The sequence below is a fragment of the Cottoperca gobio genome, chromosome 1, assembly GCF_900634415.1.
Source record: "Cottoperca gobio chromosome 1, fCotGob3.1, whole genome shotgun sequence".
NCBI lineage: Eukaryota > Metazoa > Chordata > Actinopteri > Perciformes > Bovichtidae > Cottoperca > Cottoperca gobio.
The window spans coordinates 14,956,520-14,980,071 of NC_041355.1; the positions used below are offsets into that span (position 1 = coordinate 14,956,520).

Consider the following 23,552-nt stretch of genomic DNA (forward strand, 5'->3'; position numbering starts at 1 on the left):
GCACCGTAAAGGCCAACAGTTGAGGGGGAACAGATGGGATATTCTGCTCTCAGTGACGTTTCATTCAAATATATTGAATACATTAAAGTACTTTAAGCTTGAAAACACAGATCAGCCCTTATACATCCTGAAAACAATGAAAATTACGTTAAGGGCCCATAAATAAGGCTGAAGTTGTTGATTACCGTGGTTGTACTTACTCGAAGTAAGAAAGTCACTAACAAGCATGAAGAGTGCAGGTGTTACAAGCCATCTTCACTTCTCATCTCTTACAAGGTGGCTGTTTATTACTGTCTTGCTAAAAGTCATTCTACACAACATATGTGAGTGGAGGCATGTAACACGCACACGCACACACATTTGAAACAAAAATAGACAAGAATATGAAGTCTGAGAGGGAATATTTTTATTACATTTGTCAAAAGTGGTCGATGTGCAGCACCATTCCTCTGTCTGCCCACGCAAAGAAAGGTTACATAAGTGGTTTCAATGCTCCAGCCCACTCAGTGTTTTAGTGGGCAGTCCACAAGGGAAAGAATTAGAAATGTATGTATTCTCTAAATGACCTATGATTCTCACATTCTGCAAGAAAAGTTAAAGCACTCGCAGCAAGCCTTCTGTAAACTCAATTCATGTGCTACTATTTTTGCATTAGTGATTTAAGATCGGTGCCAGTGCGGAGATAAGTGAATGTTCATTTAGTGCAGCAAAACGTAAAGTAAGACGGGAGGTGGAGTCTAAGAGTCACAACTAAGGTTTGTTCCCCGTTTCATATTGACAATTGTTAAAGTATGACTACAATTGTTGCATAACCTCAAACCCACGGTTTTAGATGCATTTATTTTGCAGACACATAATATGAAGAGATTACAGGGATGGAGACAGGAAAATAAATATTTTTTTGGTACTGGTCCATCAACTCTAAAGCAACCACCATAGAGTCTGGCACCAGAAGGTGTAAACATGAAGTGTAACAGAGAAATCCCTACGACCTATGTGATAAATGATTGATCATTGTTGGGCTATTCATATATTAGCACCGTGAAACTGAAGAAGCTGAAGCAGGAATTTACCAGTTGGGGATTACCACCTTTGTCTTTGAAAGCTGCATGTGTCGTCATTATAAAGAGACAAAGATGTGACCTGAAGTACCTGGAGAAAATGTCATTTATAGAGATTTTACACCTTCCTAATAACTTATGAAGAAACTAGTTCTCTGCCTCTGTGCTCAACTTTGATCACGTAAACCTCTTTCTGTCCTGCTGCTTCACTTCACGCTCAATGACTTCAGTTGTCTCTTATTCTCACCTGCAACATAGTTTTTTTATAAATACAATCAAATACATGGATTAAAAACACCACACCACAGTCACATGTACTATCTAGTCACACCGAATATTCAACAGATGAAAGGAACCATAAACAAATGGCAAAAATACAAAAGACATGCCAAACACCTTCATTTTCCAGTGTAAGAAGGAATAATTTATTTTCTATTTAACTTGCCGAGGTGATTATAGGAGTCGATAAAAAAAAAAAAAAAAAAAAAAAAAAGACTGAATATTGATGCTGCCTCCTCTTCAAGAATCTTCTCGACTCCTCTTCTCCTCACCTACCGCCTCATCGCCATCCTCTGACCTCTCTTCTGTCTTTTTTTTTTTTCACTTGATAAGGAAGCTGAGAGATGGAGGATTAAAGGAAGTGAAAGAGGAAAAGAAGATAAACAAGGAAGATAATAGGGAGAAAAGATTTTATTTAGCAGAGGATACCAAAAACAAAACATTGGCTATTGATAATTGTCTACTAGATACGTCCAGTTCAAACTGTTTCTTTCAGGAAAAATTGCTGAAATGCTTTCTGAAGATCTGTCTACAGACTTCTGAGGTGGTGCCGACGGCTTTCTTATTACAGTTGTTGTGTTGCTAAACAGACAAAATGCTTCTACGTTTCATATAAAACAACACACAGGGGTCATGATCTTGGTTTTCTGTTCTATTTTGTAAAGTTCACTCCCCTCATGTCATGTCTAAGTGTACTTCCTGTCTGTGTGTTTTCCCTCCCTTTGTGATTGTTGATTTGATCCTCCTGTGTCCATTCACCCTGCCCCTGTGTCCTTGCCTTCTCCCCTAGCTGTGTCTTGTTCCCTTCATTAATTTCTGTGTGTATATATCCCTGTCTGTCTCATTGTTCCTTGTCGAATCGTCATTCATGTTACAGCCATGTTTCCCCGTGCTACGTCGTGTCCGCCCTGGTTTGTGTTTTCAGTTTTTCTTGTTACCTCGTTTTATTTTATAAGCTTTGTTAAATAAAGCTCTCTTTTTGTTAAAATCGTGACAACAGGACACTGATTTATGGGTTTTTAGGAATAATAAATGCATCAAACTGTTTTTCTCAGACTGGATTCTCATTTCAGTCAGCCACAACTTCACTGCTCTACAGATCACATCTCACATAGATATTACCAAAATGATTTTGGTAAGTTCAATCGAGCGGCAGGAAAAGCCTGTAGGTTTCTTTTGTTTATGAGCCTGGAAATTTTAATTAATTTCCCAAAGGTTTCCTGAAATCAACTCTGTAATTTGGCACATAAAATAGAAATAAAGATATTGTTTGATTGGTACACTCCCAATAAACAATTTCCAATTAATTGCTAGTGTGACCTAGAGAATATTTTAGTGCCTCGTGTTTACGGGCTAACAATTCCTGATAAATTAATGAATGATGAATATTCTAAGATTTAAATTTAATGTTTTCCTTTAATGACGTCCCTGTTGGTACCAAATTACAGACTTATGGGAAATTTGGAAAATACTTGCCAATTACAAACCTAAATAAAGCACTACCAGTTTCCTACCACAACTTAACTCTCCATCAAACTCACTAGACATGAGGCAACAATCATTGAATTTAAACCTCCTCCACTGAGCTGGCACAATGCAATTTGGTCCAATTTCAAGCCACAGGTCACAATAGGGTTAAAGCCCCCATGATAGTAAAGTATGTGCCCTGGTGAAGTGCCCCCAACATCACAAATCGCTTCAAGCTCCAGAAGTGCGTTTCTGAAGCGGCAGGCGTTCTGGTGTTGCTGTAATATCCTACAGCTGCTCCAGAGGCGATGAATTGGACCCAGGCTCTGAGGACTTGTAGAGTGTTTTCTGTCATACATTAAATCTTTTTTATGAAGTGGCGACCTTTAGCTCAAAGTGGGACCAAATTGCTGCTGTTCTGGCTCACTAAGCTGAAGGCTTTAGTGTCCGAACACATTCACTATATGATGACCTACAAAAAACATCCATGATAAATCCATGATTTCTAATATTCGGGGTAAAGAAGTAAAAGGTGTGCGAATATACTTTTATATATGTTGAGTGCACTGCAACAAAGTCAGACAGCAAATCTCTGTTGACTTCTGAGCAGATTGGTCTCCGGAGAAACACCCTTGGTGCAGTGGCTTGTACATTTTGAAGGGAGTGTTTCCAATCGAACAGCTGTCTTAGGATCAATGAAATAATGGGAATGGATGGATCCGGTTTTGGCCTGGATTTTTGCACTGTGTCTGCAATAACTTTGCAGCGATTTTATGTCAAGTTCAGTGATTTTAAGATTCATTGCATATTGTGTTTGAGTAAGCTGGCTGAAACTTGTGTGAGCATCTGAGCAGTGGTGCTGTACGTTTGCTATAGTTACCTGTAGGGGTATCCATGGTACTTGGACCTGAAAATGGAGAGCAGGAAGCTGAAGAAAAACACCACCAGGCCAAGGCCAACCAGGCAGATGACTGGAAAGAAAAACACACACACACACAACGTTAACAGAGTTACTAGAACAAACGGTACATTAAGAAACTGTGACATGATCTCTAAAACGTTATGTAATAATGTAAAAGTTTCTATAACTACACTTGATGCTTTTGAATTTCCATATTTCTCCAAGTTTTCGCAGGTCCTGCAAACACCCCGATACATACATAATTCTTATTAGACAATGGCCTGTGATAACATTTGATTTCTGGCTAAAGGCAACCATTTAAATCATTTCACGCACATTATAACCGCTGATGCAACACTCTCCGTTTGATCTCTTTTTCTAATTGAATTTGCTTGCGGGGTTTAGACATGGTACACACTGAAAGCATCCACTTTTCTTCATGTTAACACACACGGACACAGACATGTAAGCACCTACACTGGCACACACATACACACAGCTGAATGATGAGAAAAATTCATGTTTGACATTTGTTACAGCTGTACGCGTTCCCTGTGCTGTTGTTCCTTTTCCCTCTCCAATAGCTCTGCCCAGGTAAGTGCACCTGACCTGGGAAGGAAGTACTTAAAAGCTTTAGTGCCAGAAGCAGAAAAGAAAGATTTGTCTGCATGTTATTAAATCCAATGGATTTGATTGTTTTAAAGGTGTTTTCTGTGGTAGATTCAGTGGTGGAGTTTAGTCAGCCCCATAGGGCTGCCTAAGGGTGGGACGTAACACATTTGCTAAAATGTTGGTAGAAAGGATATCTAAAACTTAACCTGGTGCTCAGACCAAACACTTTTAATATTTATATTTTATTGGACAATCCCTCAACCTATGTGGCACTGCCTCTTTCTCATTATCAACCCCGCTGTGCAGTGGAAAATTGTGTTTGCAAATATCATCTTCTTATTTCCTCAGTGGCTATTCTAAAGTGAAATATACATAAGCATGATCTTTAATCTGCAGAGGAATTGTGAGTGTCTGTGTGTGGGTGTATGAGTGTGTGTGTACACATACACACCCTCATGTAGCAGCTAATCCTTGAGAGGCACTGTGTTAAATTAAACTGTCACCACCGACTGATATTGTTAATCAGGGATTAGGATGAGGACCTCTCCTGGAGACTAAATAGTGCGATATGTGCTTGTTCTCCCTGTGTGTGTGTGTGTTCTGTGATTGGTATTGCGTGTGTGTGTGTGTGTGTGTTCTGTGATTGGTATTGCGTGTGTGTGTGTGTGTGTTCTGTGATTGGTATTGCGTGTGTGTCAGCGTGTCTCAGTGTCAGCTCTTTCTTTTGCTTTATTTGCAAATCGTACATTTTACAATTCAACATAAGAATCATTGTACATACACACACACACACACACACACACACACACACATACATACACACGAAGTTCAGGGGCTGTATGTACTGTGTGTGTGTGTGTGTGTGTCTGTGTGTGTGTGAGAGAGAGCGAGAGAGAGACACGACATTTAAGTCTAATGCATCGAACACAGGCGCACACACACTTACTCAGCAATCAGTGTATGTGTGTGGCCGTTCTTCTACTTCTATACTTCTATTCTTGTGAGTACCAAGGGCAACAGAAAGGAGGGTACTTTAAAAAAAAAAAATACTTTGTCACTCTTCACTTTGAATACATTTTTTGGAGAGTTGAGAAAAAAGTTTGGGGCTAAATAAAGGTTACCCTGAAAACTAATTCAAGACAATGTCCTGACAAGTATTGTAATACAAATCTGTGTGTGTGTGTGTGTGTGTGTGTGTGTGTGTGTGTGTGTGTGTGGGTGTATGACATTGACTGAGTGACTTGATTAAGAGCATTGCATATTTGAGAGTGCATCTCCAGGGGGAGCCCTTATGGCCCCGTGTTCCCAGAGTTGCCACATCTACGTATGTGCCTGCGACTACGTGAGCGACAGAACGTCTGTGCATCTTCATTAAGTATAGTGGGATGTATTTCCCATAGCTCATCAGTTATGACTGAGAGGTATCTTAGTATGCTTCCACGGATAATGACACTCCCGATACACAGACGCAGTAAGCATGCTAATGGGAGTGATTTATGACCTTGGCGAAATGACAAGTTGTTTAAGCTGAATGATTTCCCTCAGTGACAAAGGTGGTAATCCCTCTTTTGACTGTATGACTTAGCTCAATTCAAATCATGATATATTGGCATGGGTAGAAAATAAATGTACCTTTCAATAGCACGAGGAAGCTAATAAACATTAAACTAAGCCTACCTCATCAGGAGGACACATATGAATAGATATTGGGATGCTAAATGGTTCCTCACAGTTTATTCTTTTGATTAGTAACCGGCTTCAAGAGACATTAAGAGCCACTGAATACAAACATTCACTATTGTTCATTATCTTTATGCGACAGAAAGGTCGCCAGCCTTTGTTGTTTGGATTGTTTGTGTTCACACTGCCCGATTACAAGTGAACCTGGGCTTGTAGATATAGTTGTAATGGACCTAAGTACTTGGCAACCGGTTTCTTTACCATTCTAACCATTTCCAAATAAAACAAACATATGCGTGCACGTCTTTTTACCTGGGATGTTTTTCTTTGGTTTTTCATGGGTCTGCGAGAGGAATAGATTTTCTGCAGTGTCACACAATTAGGAGCTGAATAAAAATATACTTTAAGTCTTTGTATTTTTGGGGTCAGGTCCTATAGTTGGCTGGAATTTATTTAGACTCCTATAAGTTTCCTTTGTCTTGACACCTGGTACTGCTGTACGTTGACATTTCATAAGGGACATATGGTGATTTTTATGTCGCAGCCTCTATGTAATTAATTCCATCACAGACCCATTTCACTTTTTCCTGACTATTCATCTTTTTTATTTCCCCATCCCCACCCTCCTCTATGATGTTTCACTCTTTCACCTTACTTCTGTCCACATACACTTGATATTGCACATTTGGTGATTTTGTGATTCCATTTACTAGTTCGGTAACTCCCTTGCTGGGAAACAGTGTGTGCGCTGTGATTTCTATTACAGATGCCGGTGGAATCAGCAGATAACTTCTTGTAGCTGCATTCAGCAGTATGGAAGCTGCATGCCAGGGATTCAACACCCACATTCAATGATTAAAGTACCGTTCAAGCCTAATCCTCTCTCTATTACTGACAGACGACTATTCGCTATGCTGCTTTATAATGCACTTATTTAATTTGTGTGTCCATATGCGGCGTGACTGTCAACCCGATGACAGCAGTGTGCGGTATATAAAACTGTTTATTCTATGCAAGCTTGTGTCAGAATATTGTGTGTGCTTTACGTAACTGTTCTAAGCATTAGTAAGCTTTGCGCTGTGGTAAAATGTAATCTGAATTGTGTTTGCTTCCGTTTATTTAAACTTGCAGGTGGAAATGAAACAAAGAAAGAGGTTGAATTAAAGTAACGGATACAATTAAAGAAAAATACACGCTTCTGCACAGAAGAGAAGAGAAGGGAAGAAAAGGGCGAGAGAAAGAGTGAGGTGGATAATGAGAGGAGGAACACGAAAGAAGAGACCTGTTGGAAATGATGGAGCAGAGAGAGAATTGAAATGAGTTCTCTGTGCTGAACACGGGATATGTCAGCCTTACACAGGTGGCAATTATGTGAGCACATATGCATGTGTATGTATGTAGATGATGTGTGAATGTTCTTGTTCGGTCTCATACTGAGAGACATGTCTTCAGGTGGTTTTAAAGACATTATCATTTTAATTGCCAAGCTTTAACATCTCAAGGAGAACTCATGGGTAAAGTAGAACAAAAAGTTGATAATCCTGCCTTTAGATTTGTGTGTGTGTGTGTGTGTGTGCGTGTGCGTGTGCGTGTGTGTGCGTGTGCGTGTGCGTGTGCAGTCCCTTGGAGGCAATTGAAAGGCTTTTGGAGTTGCTTTTTCATCACACCCACTCTAATTAAAATACACTTGTGTGTAACTGTGTCTGTGTTTGAGGTAATTATCAGTACGGGCCATCTAGTATCTAAGTCCCTTCCTCATAATCTAGAGATTATGCAGAAACTCTGCTCGGGCAGTAAAGGAAAAGGTTGAACGCAAGAATGTCATTAGTGTGGTTAAGTGACCACCTCCCGTTTGAAATGATGAACTGTGTTACATGCTTAACACTTCCAGAGCAGACTCATCAGGAGGTGTCAGGGACACTCTGCCCTTCAATCAAGAGATGTGTCAATTATTTTAATTGGTTTGCGTCTTGTTGGAAGAGAACACATTTTTATTTCCTTTTGACAAAAAAATGACAGCACAAGTCAATGGTCCTACATGTAGGATTTTAAAGCGGGTCTCTGTCATTTCCACTTCCTTGTTTGTCATTTTATGTATTCAAATGTACAACATTGGGCACTAGTCATCACATTATACATTTGAATTGAAATTTTTAACCACTTAAAATTGGAGAGGATGGATTTCAAAGAAACTCCACATGACAGCTTCAATGAGTAATCCCCTCTGTGCCCTCCATGTTGCCTTTAACATTGTATGTATGCCACCTGCTCAGAATCTTGAAGGAATCTGCTTGAATGTTACAGTAAAGCATAACCACAAAAAGACAAAGGCCAACTTGTATGGACAGATACTTCTTTTTTTTTTTGTTCATACAATAATGGAGAAGGGTGGGCTTGGGCGCACAAGACTCCAAAAATATTCTATGTCTACATAGAGACACTCGCCTAGAAGTTTGATTCAAAGATTCACCTTCAGTGTAATCAGTGAAGTGCAAATCTACCACTTACTGCTCCTGTGGTTGATTGTGCTTTGTGTTGGACTGACTAATCTTTGCAAGACCGTCAGGTTTGCATAAAATATTCTCTACCTCTCAAGAGCAGATGGAAAGCTGAAAACTATGGGCAATAGAGCCTTCTGCTGCAGTGCCCCCTGACCTTGGGTTGCTCTGCACGAAGAGTTTAGGAATGCACCTCGTCTCTTTTTGAAAACACACTTTTAAAAGCACCTGTTATAAATCTGGGCTCCCACTGCCTGTGCCTGCAAAGTCATGTGGTTTAACGCCTTATGTTTTTGTATCTTGTCTTCTGTCACTTTGGGTCTAGAAAAAACAAATAAAATGTATAACCATTAATTTTATAAATAAATATTCATAGCTATATAAGTAGGTAAGAGATTATTTGTGCAGCCTTGGTAAATGTATAAGAATATCTTTTTTTAATTATTATATATCATCTCAGTGATTAACTGGAAAGTGAAACAAGGGCTTCTCATTTTTGGAGCTGCTGCAGCTAATTGACAGTTATGCAAATTCTCGTCATATTAATGAAAGTACTGCGATGATGGTTAATTCAAGCATGGTGTGTGTGTGTGTGTGTGTGTGAGTACGAGTGTGCAGGATTCTTCCATCTCAATCTCACTCTCCAGCACTGCTGTTAAATCCAGCGCATGTATTTAACTATTTTAACACCATGTCATGTTCTAGTCCCACATACACATAAATATGCATCGAGCTGTTTTTAGACATTGATCGTGAAAATCATGCAACCTCATCAAAAGCTCCATGCAGTACAAACAGAGTCTAGAAGGCGTGTCTCCCTTTAACGGTGAAGAAATACTTTCTTTAGGTAAATATTGAAGTTATTACACGTGCACGATTTTTGATAAATAATCATCAGTAATTTGGATTGAATAACTAAGTAGGACAGCTTGAACAGTCTGCTAAATTCAGAAAATAACATCACTTTATATTTTCAATAAAAGAATGCAATCAATCAATCAATCAATGCTGCCTTTAAAACCAGGAAAAGACACTCATGTCATATTACAATATACAAAATCTAAGACTATCTCTAGTCTCATATCACGATACCGATGTAATATCGATATATTTCCCAGCCCTAGCAGGGAAGGTGGAATAGTTTTCACATTAAATAATTACATTTGAAAAAAATCAACAGAAAACAATTTCCTTATTTACTTTGGATGATCCACAGAGTTTTCAGAGGGACTATTTCTTTAGTAGATATTTGCAACGGCACACCTTCCAGAGATTTGTTTACCGTTTAATAAGTAAGTGCTATTAAATAAAAACCAAATAACTTCACATGTAGCCCGTGGAGTTTGTGACCTCTAGTAACACTCTGGGGCAGCTGTCCACTCTTACTCACATGAAGCTCAGCGTAAGGTCAATCAGGAAGACTGCTTTTATGCTTCATTCATTCTCAATTCTCTCCATCCCTCCTCCAGCTGCTTCTAATCAGCTGATTATGGGAGTCCACTCCTTTGGTTAACCAACTAGATTTTGCCACGGTTAACAGCTTTAAATCTCTTGCTAAACCTCTCTGCTGCAGTCAGCTGTCATTTCAGGCAACATCGCTGCGGCCCTCCTCCACCCCGTTCACCTCCAGTTATCATAGCCAGTGCCCAGGTCGAGCTCATCAGAAGTCCACTCCTCCTCATATCAGATCTTCAGCATTCTCTTCATCTCATCACCACCAGTGTCTAGATCACCGTTCACCTCCCCCTTAAAATGCTATCACAATGGGGTTTAATCGCCAAAGACTATTCTCATCATCTTGTGCAGATGTTAAAACATTTTCGTTCACTCCTACATGCGTTTGGTGTTCCTACTGTTCCAATGTCAAGGTGTAAATACCAGTAGGCTTAAGATATAGGACGTGAGCATAAAGCATATTACATTAGTCTTATTCAGCATAGCCTGGAGCAGTTGGGAAGTGATGGAGTGTTATTTTCTGGTGATCGGGGGCCGTGCAAAGAAGTCACTGATTATTAAGTTGCCGAGTGTAAGTTCAATCTTAAAGAAGGAAAATCCTCTCAGTACTCACGGTACGTCTGACAGATAAGATCCTGAGATCAACTTTCTTCCCCCTGAGGTTAATGTTCCTTTTCTAGAGGATCAAGGAGGCCAAACTGTAAACAGCAGCCAGGAGGATTTCTTGTTAAGACCTGAACTTGTGGCTCGCCTGCGACTACAGCACATTTTAATTAGTTAACACATTTATAGCTGAACAATATATGTGGGTGAATGTGTAACTCATTAACATCTACAGTACCAGGGCCACACACACACACACACACACACACTTTTTGCTACTTACTTCTTCTCTTGCCGACGTCTCCCTTGGAGGTGGCAGCCTCATTTAGCAGCACCATCCCCATGGTGATTGCAGCATCTGGGACAAGGTTGTCAAGGAAACAACACACTTGCATACAGGAGAGGGAGAAGCTGGAAGTACACACTGCCCCAGGGAGAACTGCTGGACACACATATGCACTTACAAATATGCACACATGTGCATAAATGCACTCACACAGATTAGCAAGAACATTAGTCACTGGAGCTATGACGGCACAAAGTATATATAAAGGGTGTGGACAGAAAAACAATGACTTGAATCACTTGAATGGTCCTAGTCGGGAACTCATTTTTCCGACGTATTCCAATATCTCCTGAACGCAGCACAAACACCCTATCTCGCAAAGTGAAACATAATTTGTGTATCCGTCCTGGGATTTGGATTTGTTTCAAAATGTTATGGGTTCTTCCCTAGCCCATGCTCCACCCTTCCACCAGGTTAGATGAACATTGGTCAAGTCACTTTTCCGTAATCCTGCTGATAGACAAACAAACAAACAGACAGACAAACCGAAGAAGATAACTTCCTTGGCTGAGGTAACAATATGAAGAACAGCTCAACCATAAATACTATTTAATTAAAGCTCATAACCATCATGTTGTGTTGAGACTCTGTCAGAGAGGATTTAATTAAAACTGTTCATTTTGAGGGTTATAGTTTATGGTGTATTGCATTGCATTATATGCTGTAATAGCAAACTGAAATTAAACAGGAGATACTTTGCTGAAAGGTCACTTTTACTTCTACTATTATTCCTAATATAATATAAAATGAAGAATCACAGTGTTGTGTAATTTGTGTCCAACACCAAACATATCTTCACTATTTCACTAGTGAATGAAATCTGCAGTGATACAGACTCATCCTTAGAAGACACACATCACAATGGATTTCCAATTCAATAGGTTGTTTTTAAAAGCCCACACAGTGTAGTGATGTCAAGTCTACTCTGCAAATATAATAGACTATTAAAGGCATAGAGAGCACATGTCCCAATCGGGGCCCCTCGCTTCTGTAGAACATGATGCTCTCAAGCTGTGGAAGTTGACATTATATTTTTGAAGAGTAGTCCCTTGTAGAGAGCTTGGCCTTAGTGGGAAACCTCTGCTGGTGTGGACTTACAAAGCCCATTGAGACATGTTGTGATATTGACTTGACTGAAAAATCAATAGGTCATTTAACAAGACCTATCAGACTTAGTTAGATGACTTGACACACATATTTAATGATGAAAAGTTCATACAATATTGTGAACATCTCAATTTTAAAGAAGCAAGCAGTGTTCCATTCAACACTTGAGCCGTTTCTAAAAGGCACAGCCTCAGGTGGCATATAACTACAGATCATCTTCTTCAGCGAGCAATGCATACAAATCCACATAACTGAAGAAAAGCTGACGGGGTGCACAAACAAAGGCTGCTACATGGGGAGGAAAAGAGCGGAAAACTGAGGCGCCCCCTTCACGATACAGTAACAGGCGTGTTATGCTGCCGTGACACAAACACGAGATATCTCCACATACACCCAGACAACTGAACCAGGGAAAGGTGGCAGTTTGGCTGCTAGCAGGAAGCTTTGCCTCAGTGTGATAATAAAGTCCTCAGGCCATCCTATTGCCAGTTCTTCCATCTGCATTTATTGTATCCATCATAGTGCACCCTAATCGTTATAGAAAATATTCACACTAAATCTGCATACACAACATTAGAAAAAAAAGTTCCCTGCTTTGCTGATATTAAAGTGGGTTAAGAAAGGAATAACTAAGATAGTTACAATGTTGGACATGAATGGCTTTTGTGCACATGACCAATACAGCTAAAGCTCTAATCCTAGTTTCTACATGTCAATCAAAATGCTTCCACTCCACTCCATTGAACGTGATCAAGGTTAGAGATGTGATCAAAATACCATTTGGCAGAGATACGATACAAGTATCAAATTAAATTCTAGTTCATTGACATGGAAGGCCATGATTTGCCAAAAAGCAGATTATATATCAACTGCATGGTGGATTGAGGTAAACACTAAAACCAGCAAAAGTGAAGACATTCTCAATCCTCTGATATTGAAAGGTTTGTCAGGTCACAATGCTGATGCCATCTAATTCCATCTTTTAAAAAAGTCAGATTGTTTTCATGTTAGCTGGTCATATCTATGTTTCTATTTCATCCTAAAATGGTATAGTTATTGTGGTACCTGTGTGTGTGTGTGTGTGTGTGTGTGTGTGTGTGTGTGTGTGTGTGTGTGTGTGTGTGTGTGTGTGTGAGGAATTAAACAGGGTTACATCCATGGGGAACCTGCATTTCTGACGCTCATAAAATGTGTTTACACCACCTGCGCAGACCACAAGGATAGGTTTGTTAGCCTTTCAGCAGGTGTTAGTGTGTGTGTGTGCGTTTCATTTAGATGTAATCAGATGGGCAGAAAATAAAAAAGCAAACTGTGTTAGCGTGGACAAACAAATATTGCTCTGCAGCAGGTGCAACCTTGGACCTGCTATTTCCCATGGGGACAACCAAAACAGCTAGGAACGAACAGTATCATTACCCACACACATCAGTGCAAGTACACGCAGGTACACAAGCAGACAGGGAAGAAGCACACAAACACAAAGCACAAACCAAAACATCTATCCTGCAAAAAGTACACACACGCAATCTCTTGTCTTTGTACTGTCTGTTTGTTCAGCCCAGCAGGCAGCCTCCCTATGGAGAATGCACACAGATGACAAACACATTCAAGTTGGGAAAATAAATGTAGCAGACAGAAAAATTGGATGCTGTTTCAGACACATCTATGTGCTGTGTGTAAACAAATGAAGAATTAGAGAAATGTGTTGCCAAGATGAGCTGTCGGACATCTCATAGAGTTAAATTGTTGTGGAACATTTGCATTTTGCGGCACCTTCTGTCAATTTATGGCGACACATGAAACATACAAACGCAAACGCGTTGGTGAAAGGATACTCAGGAGAAGGATGATGTGAGACTCCGCCACAAACTGAGCCTGACTGCTGCCATGAATATAACTCTGTGGAGGAGAGAGACAGACAGACATATTAGTTTAGCATTGTTCATTTCCATTGACAAAAGGTCACACTGGGTTACATCCTCACTAAATGTTCTGAATAGAAGAAATAAACAACAATACAGTAAGAAAATAAAGAGGTCGAGTTATGAATGGTGAACAACAGTATTGTACTGTGGGCAACATCCAACAGAAAAGTTAGAAATAGTGAATAAAGGAAGGGATTTGGAAAATCAATAATAAAAAGGCCATAACCTTTTTTGACAAACCTCTTCATTGTACATAAAGTTACAAAGACTAAACTTTTAGTACTATCTCAGGAGAGAAACTTCTAGTGGCGTATGACCCTGGCTTAAAATGATGTCAAACATTTCCTTTATCTTTTCAGTACAATAACTGTCCCCAATATAAGCAAACCTGGACTTAGTTGAAGGCAAAATGGCGTCCAGTTCCTGGCTTAATCGCATTATTTGCTTTATTATGATGGACATCAGCATGGCAGCAGCAAAGTGCTTTTGTGTGTGTTTGATATAACCACACATGGTTTTGTCAAATGTATAATCAGGAATATATCATTTGTGTGTGTGTGTACACAGATCAGTTTAAGAGTGCATGTTTGTGTAATGCAAGTCTAAAGATTTCTCCCATGTAGTGCGTAGGTGTGTAGAGGTGCTACCTTTTCACTGAGTGGGCAGAGGTCAATCTAACCCTCAGAAACCCTTTCATACATACATGAATACACAGAAAACAACTCACATTTACTGCCCAACCTCTAAATGGAGACTTTACAACCCTGTCCTAATGGATGATTTTAGTATGAATGCTGCTTCCAAATCTTTCAGACGACAAAACTAGTACACAAAGTCAGTCAACCAAATCCCAAGACCTCTGCGTCGCTCAAGCAAACACAAAGCATTTATACAGATTTCTATTGGTTTAAACATTTGCATTCAGTAATGGCGCAGCAACATTTTTCATTGGTTGCCAATTCTTAAGAGTGCGGGCCTGAGAGCAGACCCAAGAGAGTGCTGCTGAGGGCAACACACATTTTTGTTGCATAAGACTGTGAAGGGAAATAGGCCTCATGAAAAAAGATCACTCGTACTTATGGTTTTGTTCTTTAGTGGCATTTACAAGTCATTATTGGATCATTATTGGGTAAGATTGAAATTCACGAGTAGTCCAGACCTGACGTAATCATGAGATATTCTTATTTTTACTTGCCCACAACCAAAGTAGAAGAGGTTGATTTGTATGGCAATTTTAATACAGCACCGAACAACTTATTTGCTATGTAAAGAGAGACTCAAGTCACACTTCCTCTGTGTCGGTTGTGATCCACGCTTCTCTGTGCTCTGATTACTCAGCATCGGCCAATCGGCTCGCGACTCCCTCACTGCGAGTGGGACCCAGATTCCCCTCAAATAAAACCCGCCTGTTTGCTATCCTGGTTCCAAAATGGTGGAACGAGCTTCCCATTGATATGAGGTCAGCAGAAAGTCTTCACACCTTCCGTCGCAGACTGAAAACCCACCTGTTTCGATTGCACCTCGGTCAATAACAAAAATGTTTCTGTATGTAGCACTAAATTGGTTTGCACTTGCAAGATTCTTGCTGTTTGGAGTTGTATCATCATGACTGTTTGCACTTATTGTAAGTCGCTTTGGACAAAAGCGTCAGCTAAATTAAATGTAATGTTGTGGGCGTATATAGTAACGAGGAGACGATAGACAAGTTGTCAAGTCGAACGTTTACTTCCCAACATGAACAGCGATACAGCGGCAGTAGTCAAGCCTCCAACCACAACAGTCACGACAGGTAAAACAATAACAACCCCTCCATTTCTCACTTCCGTTAACTCTTAACCTTTCCCAGCAAGCTCCTGGGTTACCTGTCTTAAAGGAGACGTATCTCCTCTCATAGTGTTCAGTGAATGTCTACGTTCCCAGTGGGTCACCACAATGTAATATAATATGTAATATGTAATGTAATAGGTAGCCGGCCCGGTCGCGTGTGCATGTGAGTCCTTGTTCGTGTGCCCCACTAGCTAGCTAATCGCCACCATTCTGCACTGCACTAATACGGAGCTTACCGCCGATAACGCCCTTTGGTTCCACCCAATGTTAACACTGAGCTATTTTCGATGTTAGCACGTTATCCGCTAGCTGCCGGCTCAGCCTGCGCCATGTTGGGAACTGAGTAGAGGCATTCACTCTGCTTAGGAGTTTAGCGGTAACATTTCTTCATTGCACCAGTATGTATTGAATCATAAATGATGAGCACCATTACACTCCAAAGTATTACTATGTATAAGCAAGTGTGTTTGTAGTTTTAGTTCCATTAACACCTTAAGGTTAATGACTTTTTGCATTGGGAGGTCATTTTAGTCAGTTCCTACTTCTTTCGAGGGTTGTTTGAGAGTTAACACTTGGAAAGGATTCATCTTAGAATCAGCATTTGGTTACACTTAGGATAAGGACATTCATTTAGTCTTTTGCAAAGTATTTACATTCACCAGCGATATTCGTCTCAATGTATTTATATGTAAATATATTCCAACAAGCCAACCAGTCCGACTCATCACTTCAGCGTGTCAATTTAATTTGTATAGATCTTTGTTACAGTCAGTACGCACCGTCTCAACCCGTGCAAACAGTCACCAACACAGCACAATGCTTAAAGCTCAAACTCTGCTCAGGCAAGCTTCTATGATAAGATGTCAGAGGCCCAATTCAACTGGCATCTGTCTGTGTGTGATGGGAGGAAAGCACCGAGACAGACAAAGGAAGACAAAGTCGAAGTCTTGTGGAAATGACACAAATAGGAGAGCAAGAGGAAGGAAGTCTTTCAGTGTGTTTCACATTGTTGAATCCCAGCAGATTATGAGCGTCTAGGTTTACGGCACATCTAGGGCCTGTTTTTCCACTTGACTGCCCCAGTGTTCATTTCTTTCCCTATCAGACAGGAATAAGGATGGGAAGATGAATAGGAGATGACAAAGGAGGAGGAGTAAAGGGTGGACAGCTTTTTCTTGCTTCAGTGGAGATAAATGAAGAATTTTTGCACTTGAAAGCAGAAATAAAGACGACAAAGGCTCAAGGCTGAAACAGATCCTTTTGTCTTCAACCCAAACCTGTTATTCTGCATTAAGTGGGGTTTTTGAATTGTTATCAAAATGTTTTCCTTATTGACTGACAAACCAATGCTCCTTTATTACCACCGTGTAAAAAAGTTTTGGTTGCACTGCACTTTATTTGAAAGTTAGTAAGAGATTGCTCTTTGCATTCGTACTCGCTTACATGATAAACTGCAAGCGCAACTCAGTCTTGTCAAGAGCAATTTCTGTTATGTTAAATTCATTAAATTAGGTTATTTAAATGAAAAAGCCACTAGCACAAGGGTTGGGACACCTGCTGGTGGTACATTTATTTGGAAAAACACAAGCAAAGAGTGTTTCAATTTGCTGGCACACCATTCTTAATGGCATTTGGCTTTTGGACAAGCATTCACATGAAATGTAAGGGAGTGACTTGGGGGCTGATTTACTAGCATTGATGTGAAGCACTATGGTACTGTGTGTGAGATATAGTTGTGCATTAAGATTGCCTTGTTTGTTGAACAATTAGAAAAATGGAAGTTGGCAGGTGTTAAGCAGGTTCTACACTGAGCCGTAGGCAATGCACTCAGATCCTAACTTTATGTGACTTTATAAGGGTGGACAAAAGTGTACAACAGCACCACAGACTACAGCCATTCATAAGGACATAAACGCAAACTGAAACAAGATAAGGTTCATAAAGGTTTTGAATTGCACACTATTTAGCAAGGTGCACGTCTTATACCGGAAACTTTGTGTGTATTGTAGTAAACACAATATGTGTCAATATTTTTGACAGGAACTGAGCTCTAGGTCAGATGTTGAAATGTCTTAAGCATGCGGACTCTCGCTGGGATTGGTGAATTCTTCCCAGATTCATCTTCGTAAAATGTTCAATGATTATAAAGAAATATGGAAATACAGAGCATGAGAGAGAGATACTTTGAGAAAATGACACAGCTATGCCATGTTACAAAAGTCTAGCTAACTAGCCTGAGTGCAAACCTTAATTGAATGAGACAAAGACTCAGTCCCCTTGTCAAGAGACTGTTGAAGTCACTCCGGGATATTATTGCTAAATCCAGTACACTACGCGTAGATGAGGCAGGTTGAAGGAATTGGGGAGGAAAAATAATTACAAAACAATACAGATAATAACTCCCAAAAAGCGAGGAAAGAAACAAAGATTCATGAAAGACAACTGCATCAGTATACGAGGCTGGAGTCTTCTTTACTAAAACTAAACAAACATTATGTCACATTATTTGTCATCGCTCTCTGCGTGTTACCGCCTCAACATAAGCAGTAACTGCATATAGAGGCTATAAGCAAGAGCAGTGCTTGGGGGATGAAAAATTCCTCAATCCATGGCCCGGCACTTCCAATTAATCTGATGGATTAGAATGCAGGCGTTCCATTCATTAGTGTGCAGAAGCTGAGAGTGTGTGCGATTCGGTGTATGTCGGCTACGCATGTGTGTACTGAAAACCAGTAAGTAAACGCGCGTTTGGGAATGAGACTGTTTAGGGAGAATTTGTCCGTGTGAAAGAAAGCGTGTGCGTGGTGTGTGTGTGTGTGTTCATTAAGAGAGACGTAAAACATCATGGTGGTCTGGAAGTAAAGGCAGCCACAGTTCGTTATGCTAACATGGAGTCACATTCTACCACTCGTTCTCTCGCTCTTAATCAAACACACAGGTTACCTACACAAACCAACTTAGACAGCTCTGAATAAGATATTATGCAAAGTAATTACCTGCTTTACATGTATTTAAATTACAACAGACTGAGACCAATTAATCTATTAAGACACCTATATAACATACTGTATAAATGACAGCTTCCAATGCTTCTGCCACCAAAATTAAGGGTCAAACTACTTAACCTTCTAACATAAGATGTATCTAGAGAATCAAAAGAGAATAATGTTCACTAATGTACATCAACAGAACATCTGTGTTTGGCTAAAACTGCCTTTTAAGTATATACAGGGTCAAACTTAAATCTCACCTGTCTGTAAGTGGTGGAATCGATCCTGTAAATGCTTGAATGACACCAACCTTCATTAGCAGGTGTCTCTCATCCAATCTGCACGACGATTGACCATCTGATTACAGCCATCTAAAGATTCTCACTACTTCACATCATTCATATGAAAGATCAGACATGTATACCGTCTCAAAAGGACATCTGTAACATAAGTTGTATCTGCTGATTGAGAAGTGGTGAATTCTGATGGTTTTTGTTGATTTTCATCATTTCAGCTGCGCATTTTTAAACATGTAGTGCTCTACAGTGGTCTAGTGAGTATTCACAGCACCAGTGCATGTGGGATCTACTGAAAATAAAACAGTGCTCCTGTCATTCGAATGGACCCAGAGATACCATTTGGCTCACTGCTGTGTTTCTAATTGTTTTTGGAACAATAGAAGTCTGTGGCACAGAGGAATGAGGTACGTTAGGATATAGAGGCAATACCTGTTAGTAGGATCAAGTTATTGTTTTAGTCGATGGGATTAAGGACAAACTATCAGTAGACTTTTAAATCCCTAATTTAGTCGTCAGTTTTATACAAACAAAGCCACACTACAATTAATTTAATTAAATATAACTATTACATCCTGTTACGTGTCACTATTTGTGATGTCATTTTACTGCACAACATGCTGACACATACTCCCCCTTTTAAATACCCTTACTATGTCTCACCTTCATACATTTAAACAGGTTCACGCTGTGGAGCTGTCTGGTGCAACTTTAATCCTCTACTGCTCCAATTAATCTGATGGATTAGTTTTTCTTTTCTTTTTTTTTTTTTTTAAAGAGACCCATGTCTGCGAATGAGCTCGAAACATCAAGTCTGTTGGTCTTTAAATAACATGGAATGATGTATACGTGTAAACAAATCAGACAAGAAGAACAATACTATACTACTATACACCATTACAGTTGGGGATGCAATGGTCGAAGTCAGTTTACTCAACTAATTATTGATACATTTCTTCCACTCTAAAATTAATTATTCTGCCACACATCTTTCAGCACTAACCACTCTATAAGCACTCGGCATGCCAAGGTGTTCTGGCAAAGGAAAATGTGATAATTAGTCTTTTATCCACCTTTTTATTTACCACCCCCTTAGGTATAATACATATTTAAAATGCACTGAATAACTTTCAAACAAAGAAACGTCTAAGTAAAATGTAAACTCAGTGATGAGGGTGTCAGGATAATAAATGTTAGCCCAATCGAAAATCTAAATATCAACGTTAGAACACTTAAATAGGTCGAGACCTTTACCAAACACCTCCCCTGAGCATCATTTACTATAGTAATGTTTTTATTAGGATGCTCTTCGATCAAGAACTCGATAATATTCGTGTTTAAAATCTTTTTAATTCAAGAACGAAGATGTGAGCTGCACTGCGTGTCTGTGTCCGTGCACTCGTTTGAATACATTGACATTAAAAAGCCTTGTTTATATAAGAAATGCATAAAGCAGCCCATTTGTCAGACTTTGACGCAAATTAGGCGTCCGCACCAACGCAAGCATATAATATGCATTTACATATACACGCGCATACACAGCGAGGAAGGTCATAGCCATCTCACATGTTTGTTACGTCCTAATGTGCTACATGTTACAGAAAACGTACATGACTGGAGCGTACGTAACAATGAAAAAGTAACAGTTGGAATCAATGGCAAGTTATACAAGTCAACACTGATAACTCAAAGCATGTGAGCAATGAGCAAACCTTGTTCCTCCTTCTCGCTCTAAAACCAAACCGTTGTAGTGTTCGCTGTTAATAGCCGTGGGCCAGATGACCTTTACAAATAGCTATATTCATCCTTTTCCATCATGTACGTGTGTGTGTGTGTGTGTGTGTGTGTGTGTGTGTTTTTTAGTAAAGGCCAGGAGTCACTTAGACAGGAAGAGGGATACATTACAAGTCAACAAGGCAGAAAGAACAGAGAGGAGAAAGAGTAAGTAACAGAGAGGACGAGAGATGGACACACAGGATAGGTAAGACCGTGTGTGGTGTTGTGAAAGGGTATAATGATACTGTAGGCCGTCTAGGAAGGGAACCTTGCAAGGCGCTCTGGGAAAAGGTGCCGGCTAAATATCTGCAACATAAAAAGAGAGTGAGAGCGTGAAAGAGAAAGAGAAACAAAAGGAGAGAATGACATGATGATACAGCTTTACTGAATCAGACCTGTAAACTAGAAGCAGTAGTACTGATGCACGATAGAGCAAAGGCATGAGTCATCTGATAATGTTTCAAAAAAATTAAGTTGTAGATAATTATAGAGTGGGCAAAAAAGTCATTCATTATTTTTGATTGATAGCTAGAATTAGATATTAGAATTGAGATATTTCTTTGTGAAAATAGAAACATGCTGCAACACATCAATGATTTAGTGTCTAACTAAGCAGATCTGAGAGCATATGGGGGGTGATTTATACGGTACAGCAGAGGAAGTATGGGCAGGCTCACTGAGCCCTTCATTTGAACAAATATGGTACTCTATTTTAGGGATTCAGCTGATGCTTTAAATCTCATTATCTACTCACTGTTTATGCAGTTCAATGTGTACACACTCCACAGAGAGTTCAGTTTAATTACCCAAGAGTCAATTAAAGCCATTTAAAACCTGTTTCCTTTTTTTTTTTTAAGCATGTCAGTCAGTAAAATGAGGAGACTTATCATTCCCCCAACAGACTATGTATTATTTGTGTTTTATTTTTCAGGTATATATATATATATATATATATATATATATATATATATATATATATATATATATATATATATGGTGGATTTCATCAGGTGTCAATGCACTGTGTACATTTTATTTTTCATTTTCAAAAGAACACACACGCAGGCTTTTGACTATAAGAACTGCTGGCTCGATCCACAGGCTGTCCAAATAAATCTGAGCAGGGGAAAAGGAAAGAAAACAAACCAGCTACTCTTTTAATTCCACTGCTGAGATGCCCCTGAGCAAGGCAGTTAAACCCCGACTGCTCCAATGAACCGTGTTAGTGGACGGGTCATTTTCAAAGTGTGGGTGTGTAAGAGAGAGAGAGAGAGTCAGACGTTTTGCATTCTAATGGCTCGGACACACTAACATTAAAAACGGCAAAATCTATTCCTTCCAATAGAATAGGAACGTTTAGTGGATTGCATACGAACAGCTGCGCCACAATTTCCTTCAGTTAGAACTTGTTGCTTGCAAAGGGTCGGGACATTTACGGACATTTTCGCAGGGAAGTTAAACTCTGGAATTTTTCACAATTTCAATATATAAATCGTGCATTTTAAGTACTTTTAAATACACATAAAGAGCACAGCTAGGTTTATGGCAACGTTTGCCCGTTTAATTGAATTGTAACCATGCAGTGCAGCCAGCAGCACGAATTAAGAATCATTCTTAATTACAGTTTTCTGCTAAAAAACAAAGTTTCCAATCATTTTGTGCGGCTGTGCGTGTCTGTGTGTGTGAGCCTCTCAGTGTGGAGATAGAGACGGTCAATGTCTACTGCTCTGAACAAATATCCAGCCTAAAGGAACATTTATTTCACTGCTTCACGACACTGTTCAATTCTCTCCATATCGGCTCGAAACACACAGATAAACACACAAGCATCCCCTCACTCAATCAAATGCACACACACACACACACACACACACACACACACAGTCTCTCTCACACACACACACACAGTCTCTCACACAGTCTCTCACACACACACACACACACACACACACACACACACAGTCTCTCCCACACAGTCACACACACACACACACAGACACACACACACAAGTGTAGAGGTAAAGCAAAAAATAAAGCAGCACTCACACTCACTAACACACACTGACGCCCTCTGCAAGTTAAAAGTCAACTATTTGCAAAGAGCCAATAAAAGTGACAGAGGAGTTTCTTTAAAATATGAAAGGTTAGCAGTAATATCGAGAGGGCTGCTGCCAACAGCTGCCAAAAGCCATCAACCAAATCATGTGAAATCAGCTGGAAATATGGAAATATCATCAGCCAATCGTGTGGTCATAGTAATAAAAAACACTGGCTTAAATGCTTAAAGAATTTGCAATTTGCTTCGACCGAGATCCTCTTCCTTTCGGGCTGAGACAATTTTTTCATATAATAAAGTGTTTAAGACAATGTTCAATAAAACATTTTTACCTCTGCCCTTTACTTTCTTTCTCCTTCTCACGCGGCTTTTGAATTGTTTCCTTTTTTTGTGTATGTTACTGTGTTTCTTGTTTTTTGAGTGGGTTTGTCACACTATGGGAGTTTGGCTAAATTGTGCGTGCACGCTTGTAGAAATATTTGTGTATGTGGGCTTGGGTTTTCTCCATGTGGGTATGTGTGTTAAATCACAACTGTGTCTATGTGTCCCATTTTGTGTGTGTGTGTGTGTGTGTGTGTGTGTGTGTGTGTGTGTGTGTCTGAGCAAAAATGATCTAGCACTATTTTCTTGGCTGCACAGTGAGACGCTCACTACAATTTAATCTGCTTGGTCG

General features: G+C 39.7%; 1 protein-coding gene across 2 annotated transcripts in view; it reads right to left on the reverse strand.

Moving 5' to 3' along the window:
- Positions 1-389: 389 nt before the first annotated feature.
- tusc3 (tumor suppressor candidate 3) overlaps positions 390-23,552 on the reverse strand; it is a 63,960-nt gene continuing 40,797 nt past the window's right edge. For both annotated transcript variants that reach the window (XM_029439234.1, XM_029439242.1), the window contains exons 7-10: positions 13,845-13,908; positions 10,840-10,914; positions 3,688-3,778; positions 390-1,677 (exon numbers count right to left, since the gene is read on the reverse strand). In XM_029439234.1, coding sequence (XP_029295094.1) covers positions 1,662-1,677; positions 3,688-3,778; positions 10,840-10,914; positions 13,845-13,908 — 246 coding nt within the window. In that variant the 3' untranslated portion in view covers positions 390-1,661. The remainder of the gene's footprint in view (positions 1,678-3,687; positions 3,779-10,839; positions 10,915-13,844; positions 13,909-23,552) is intronic.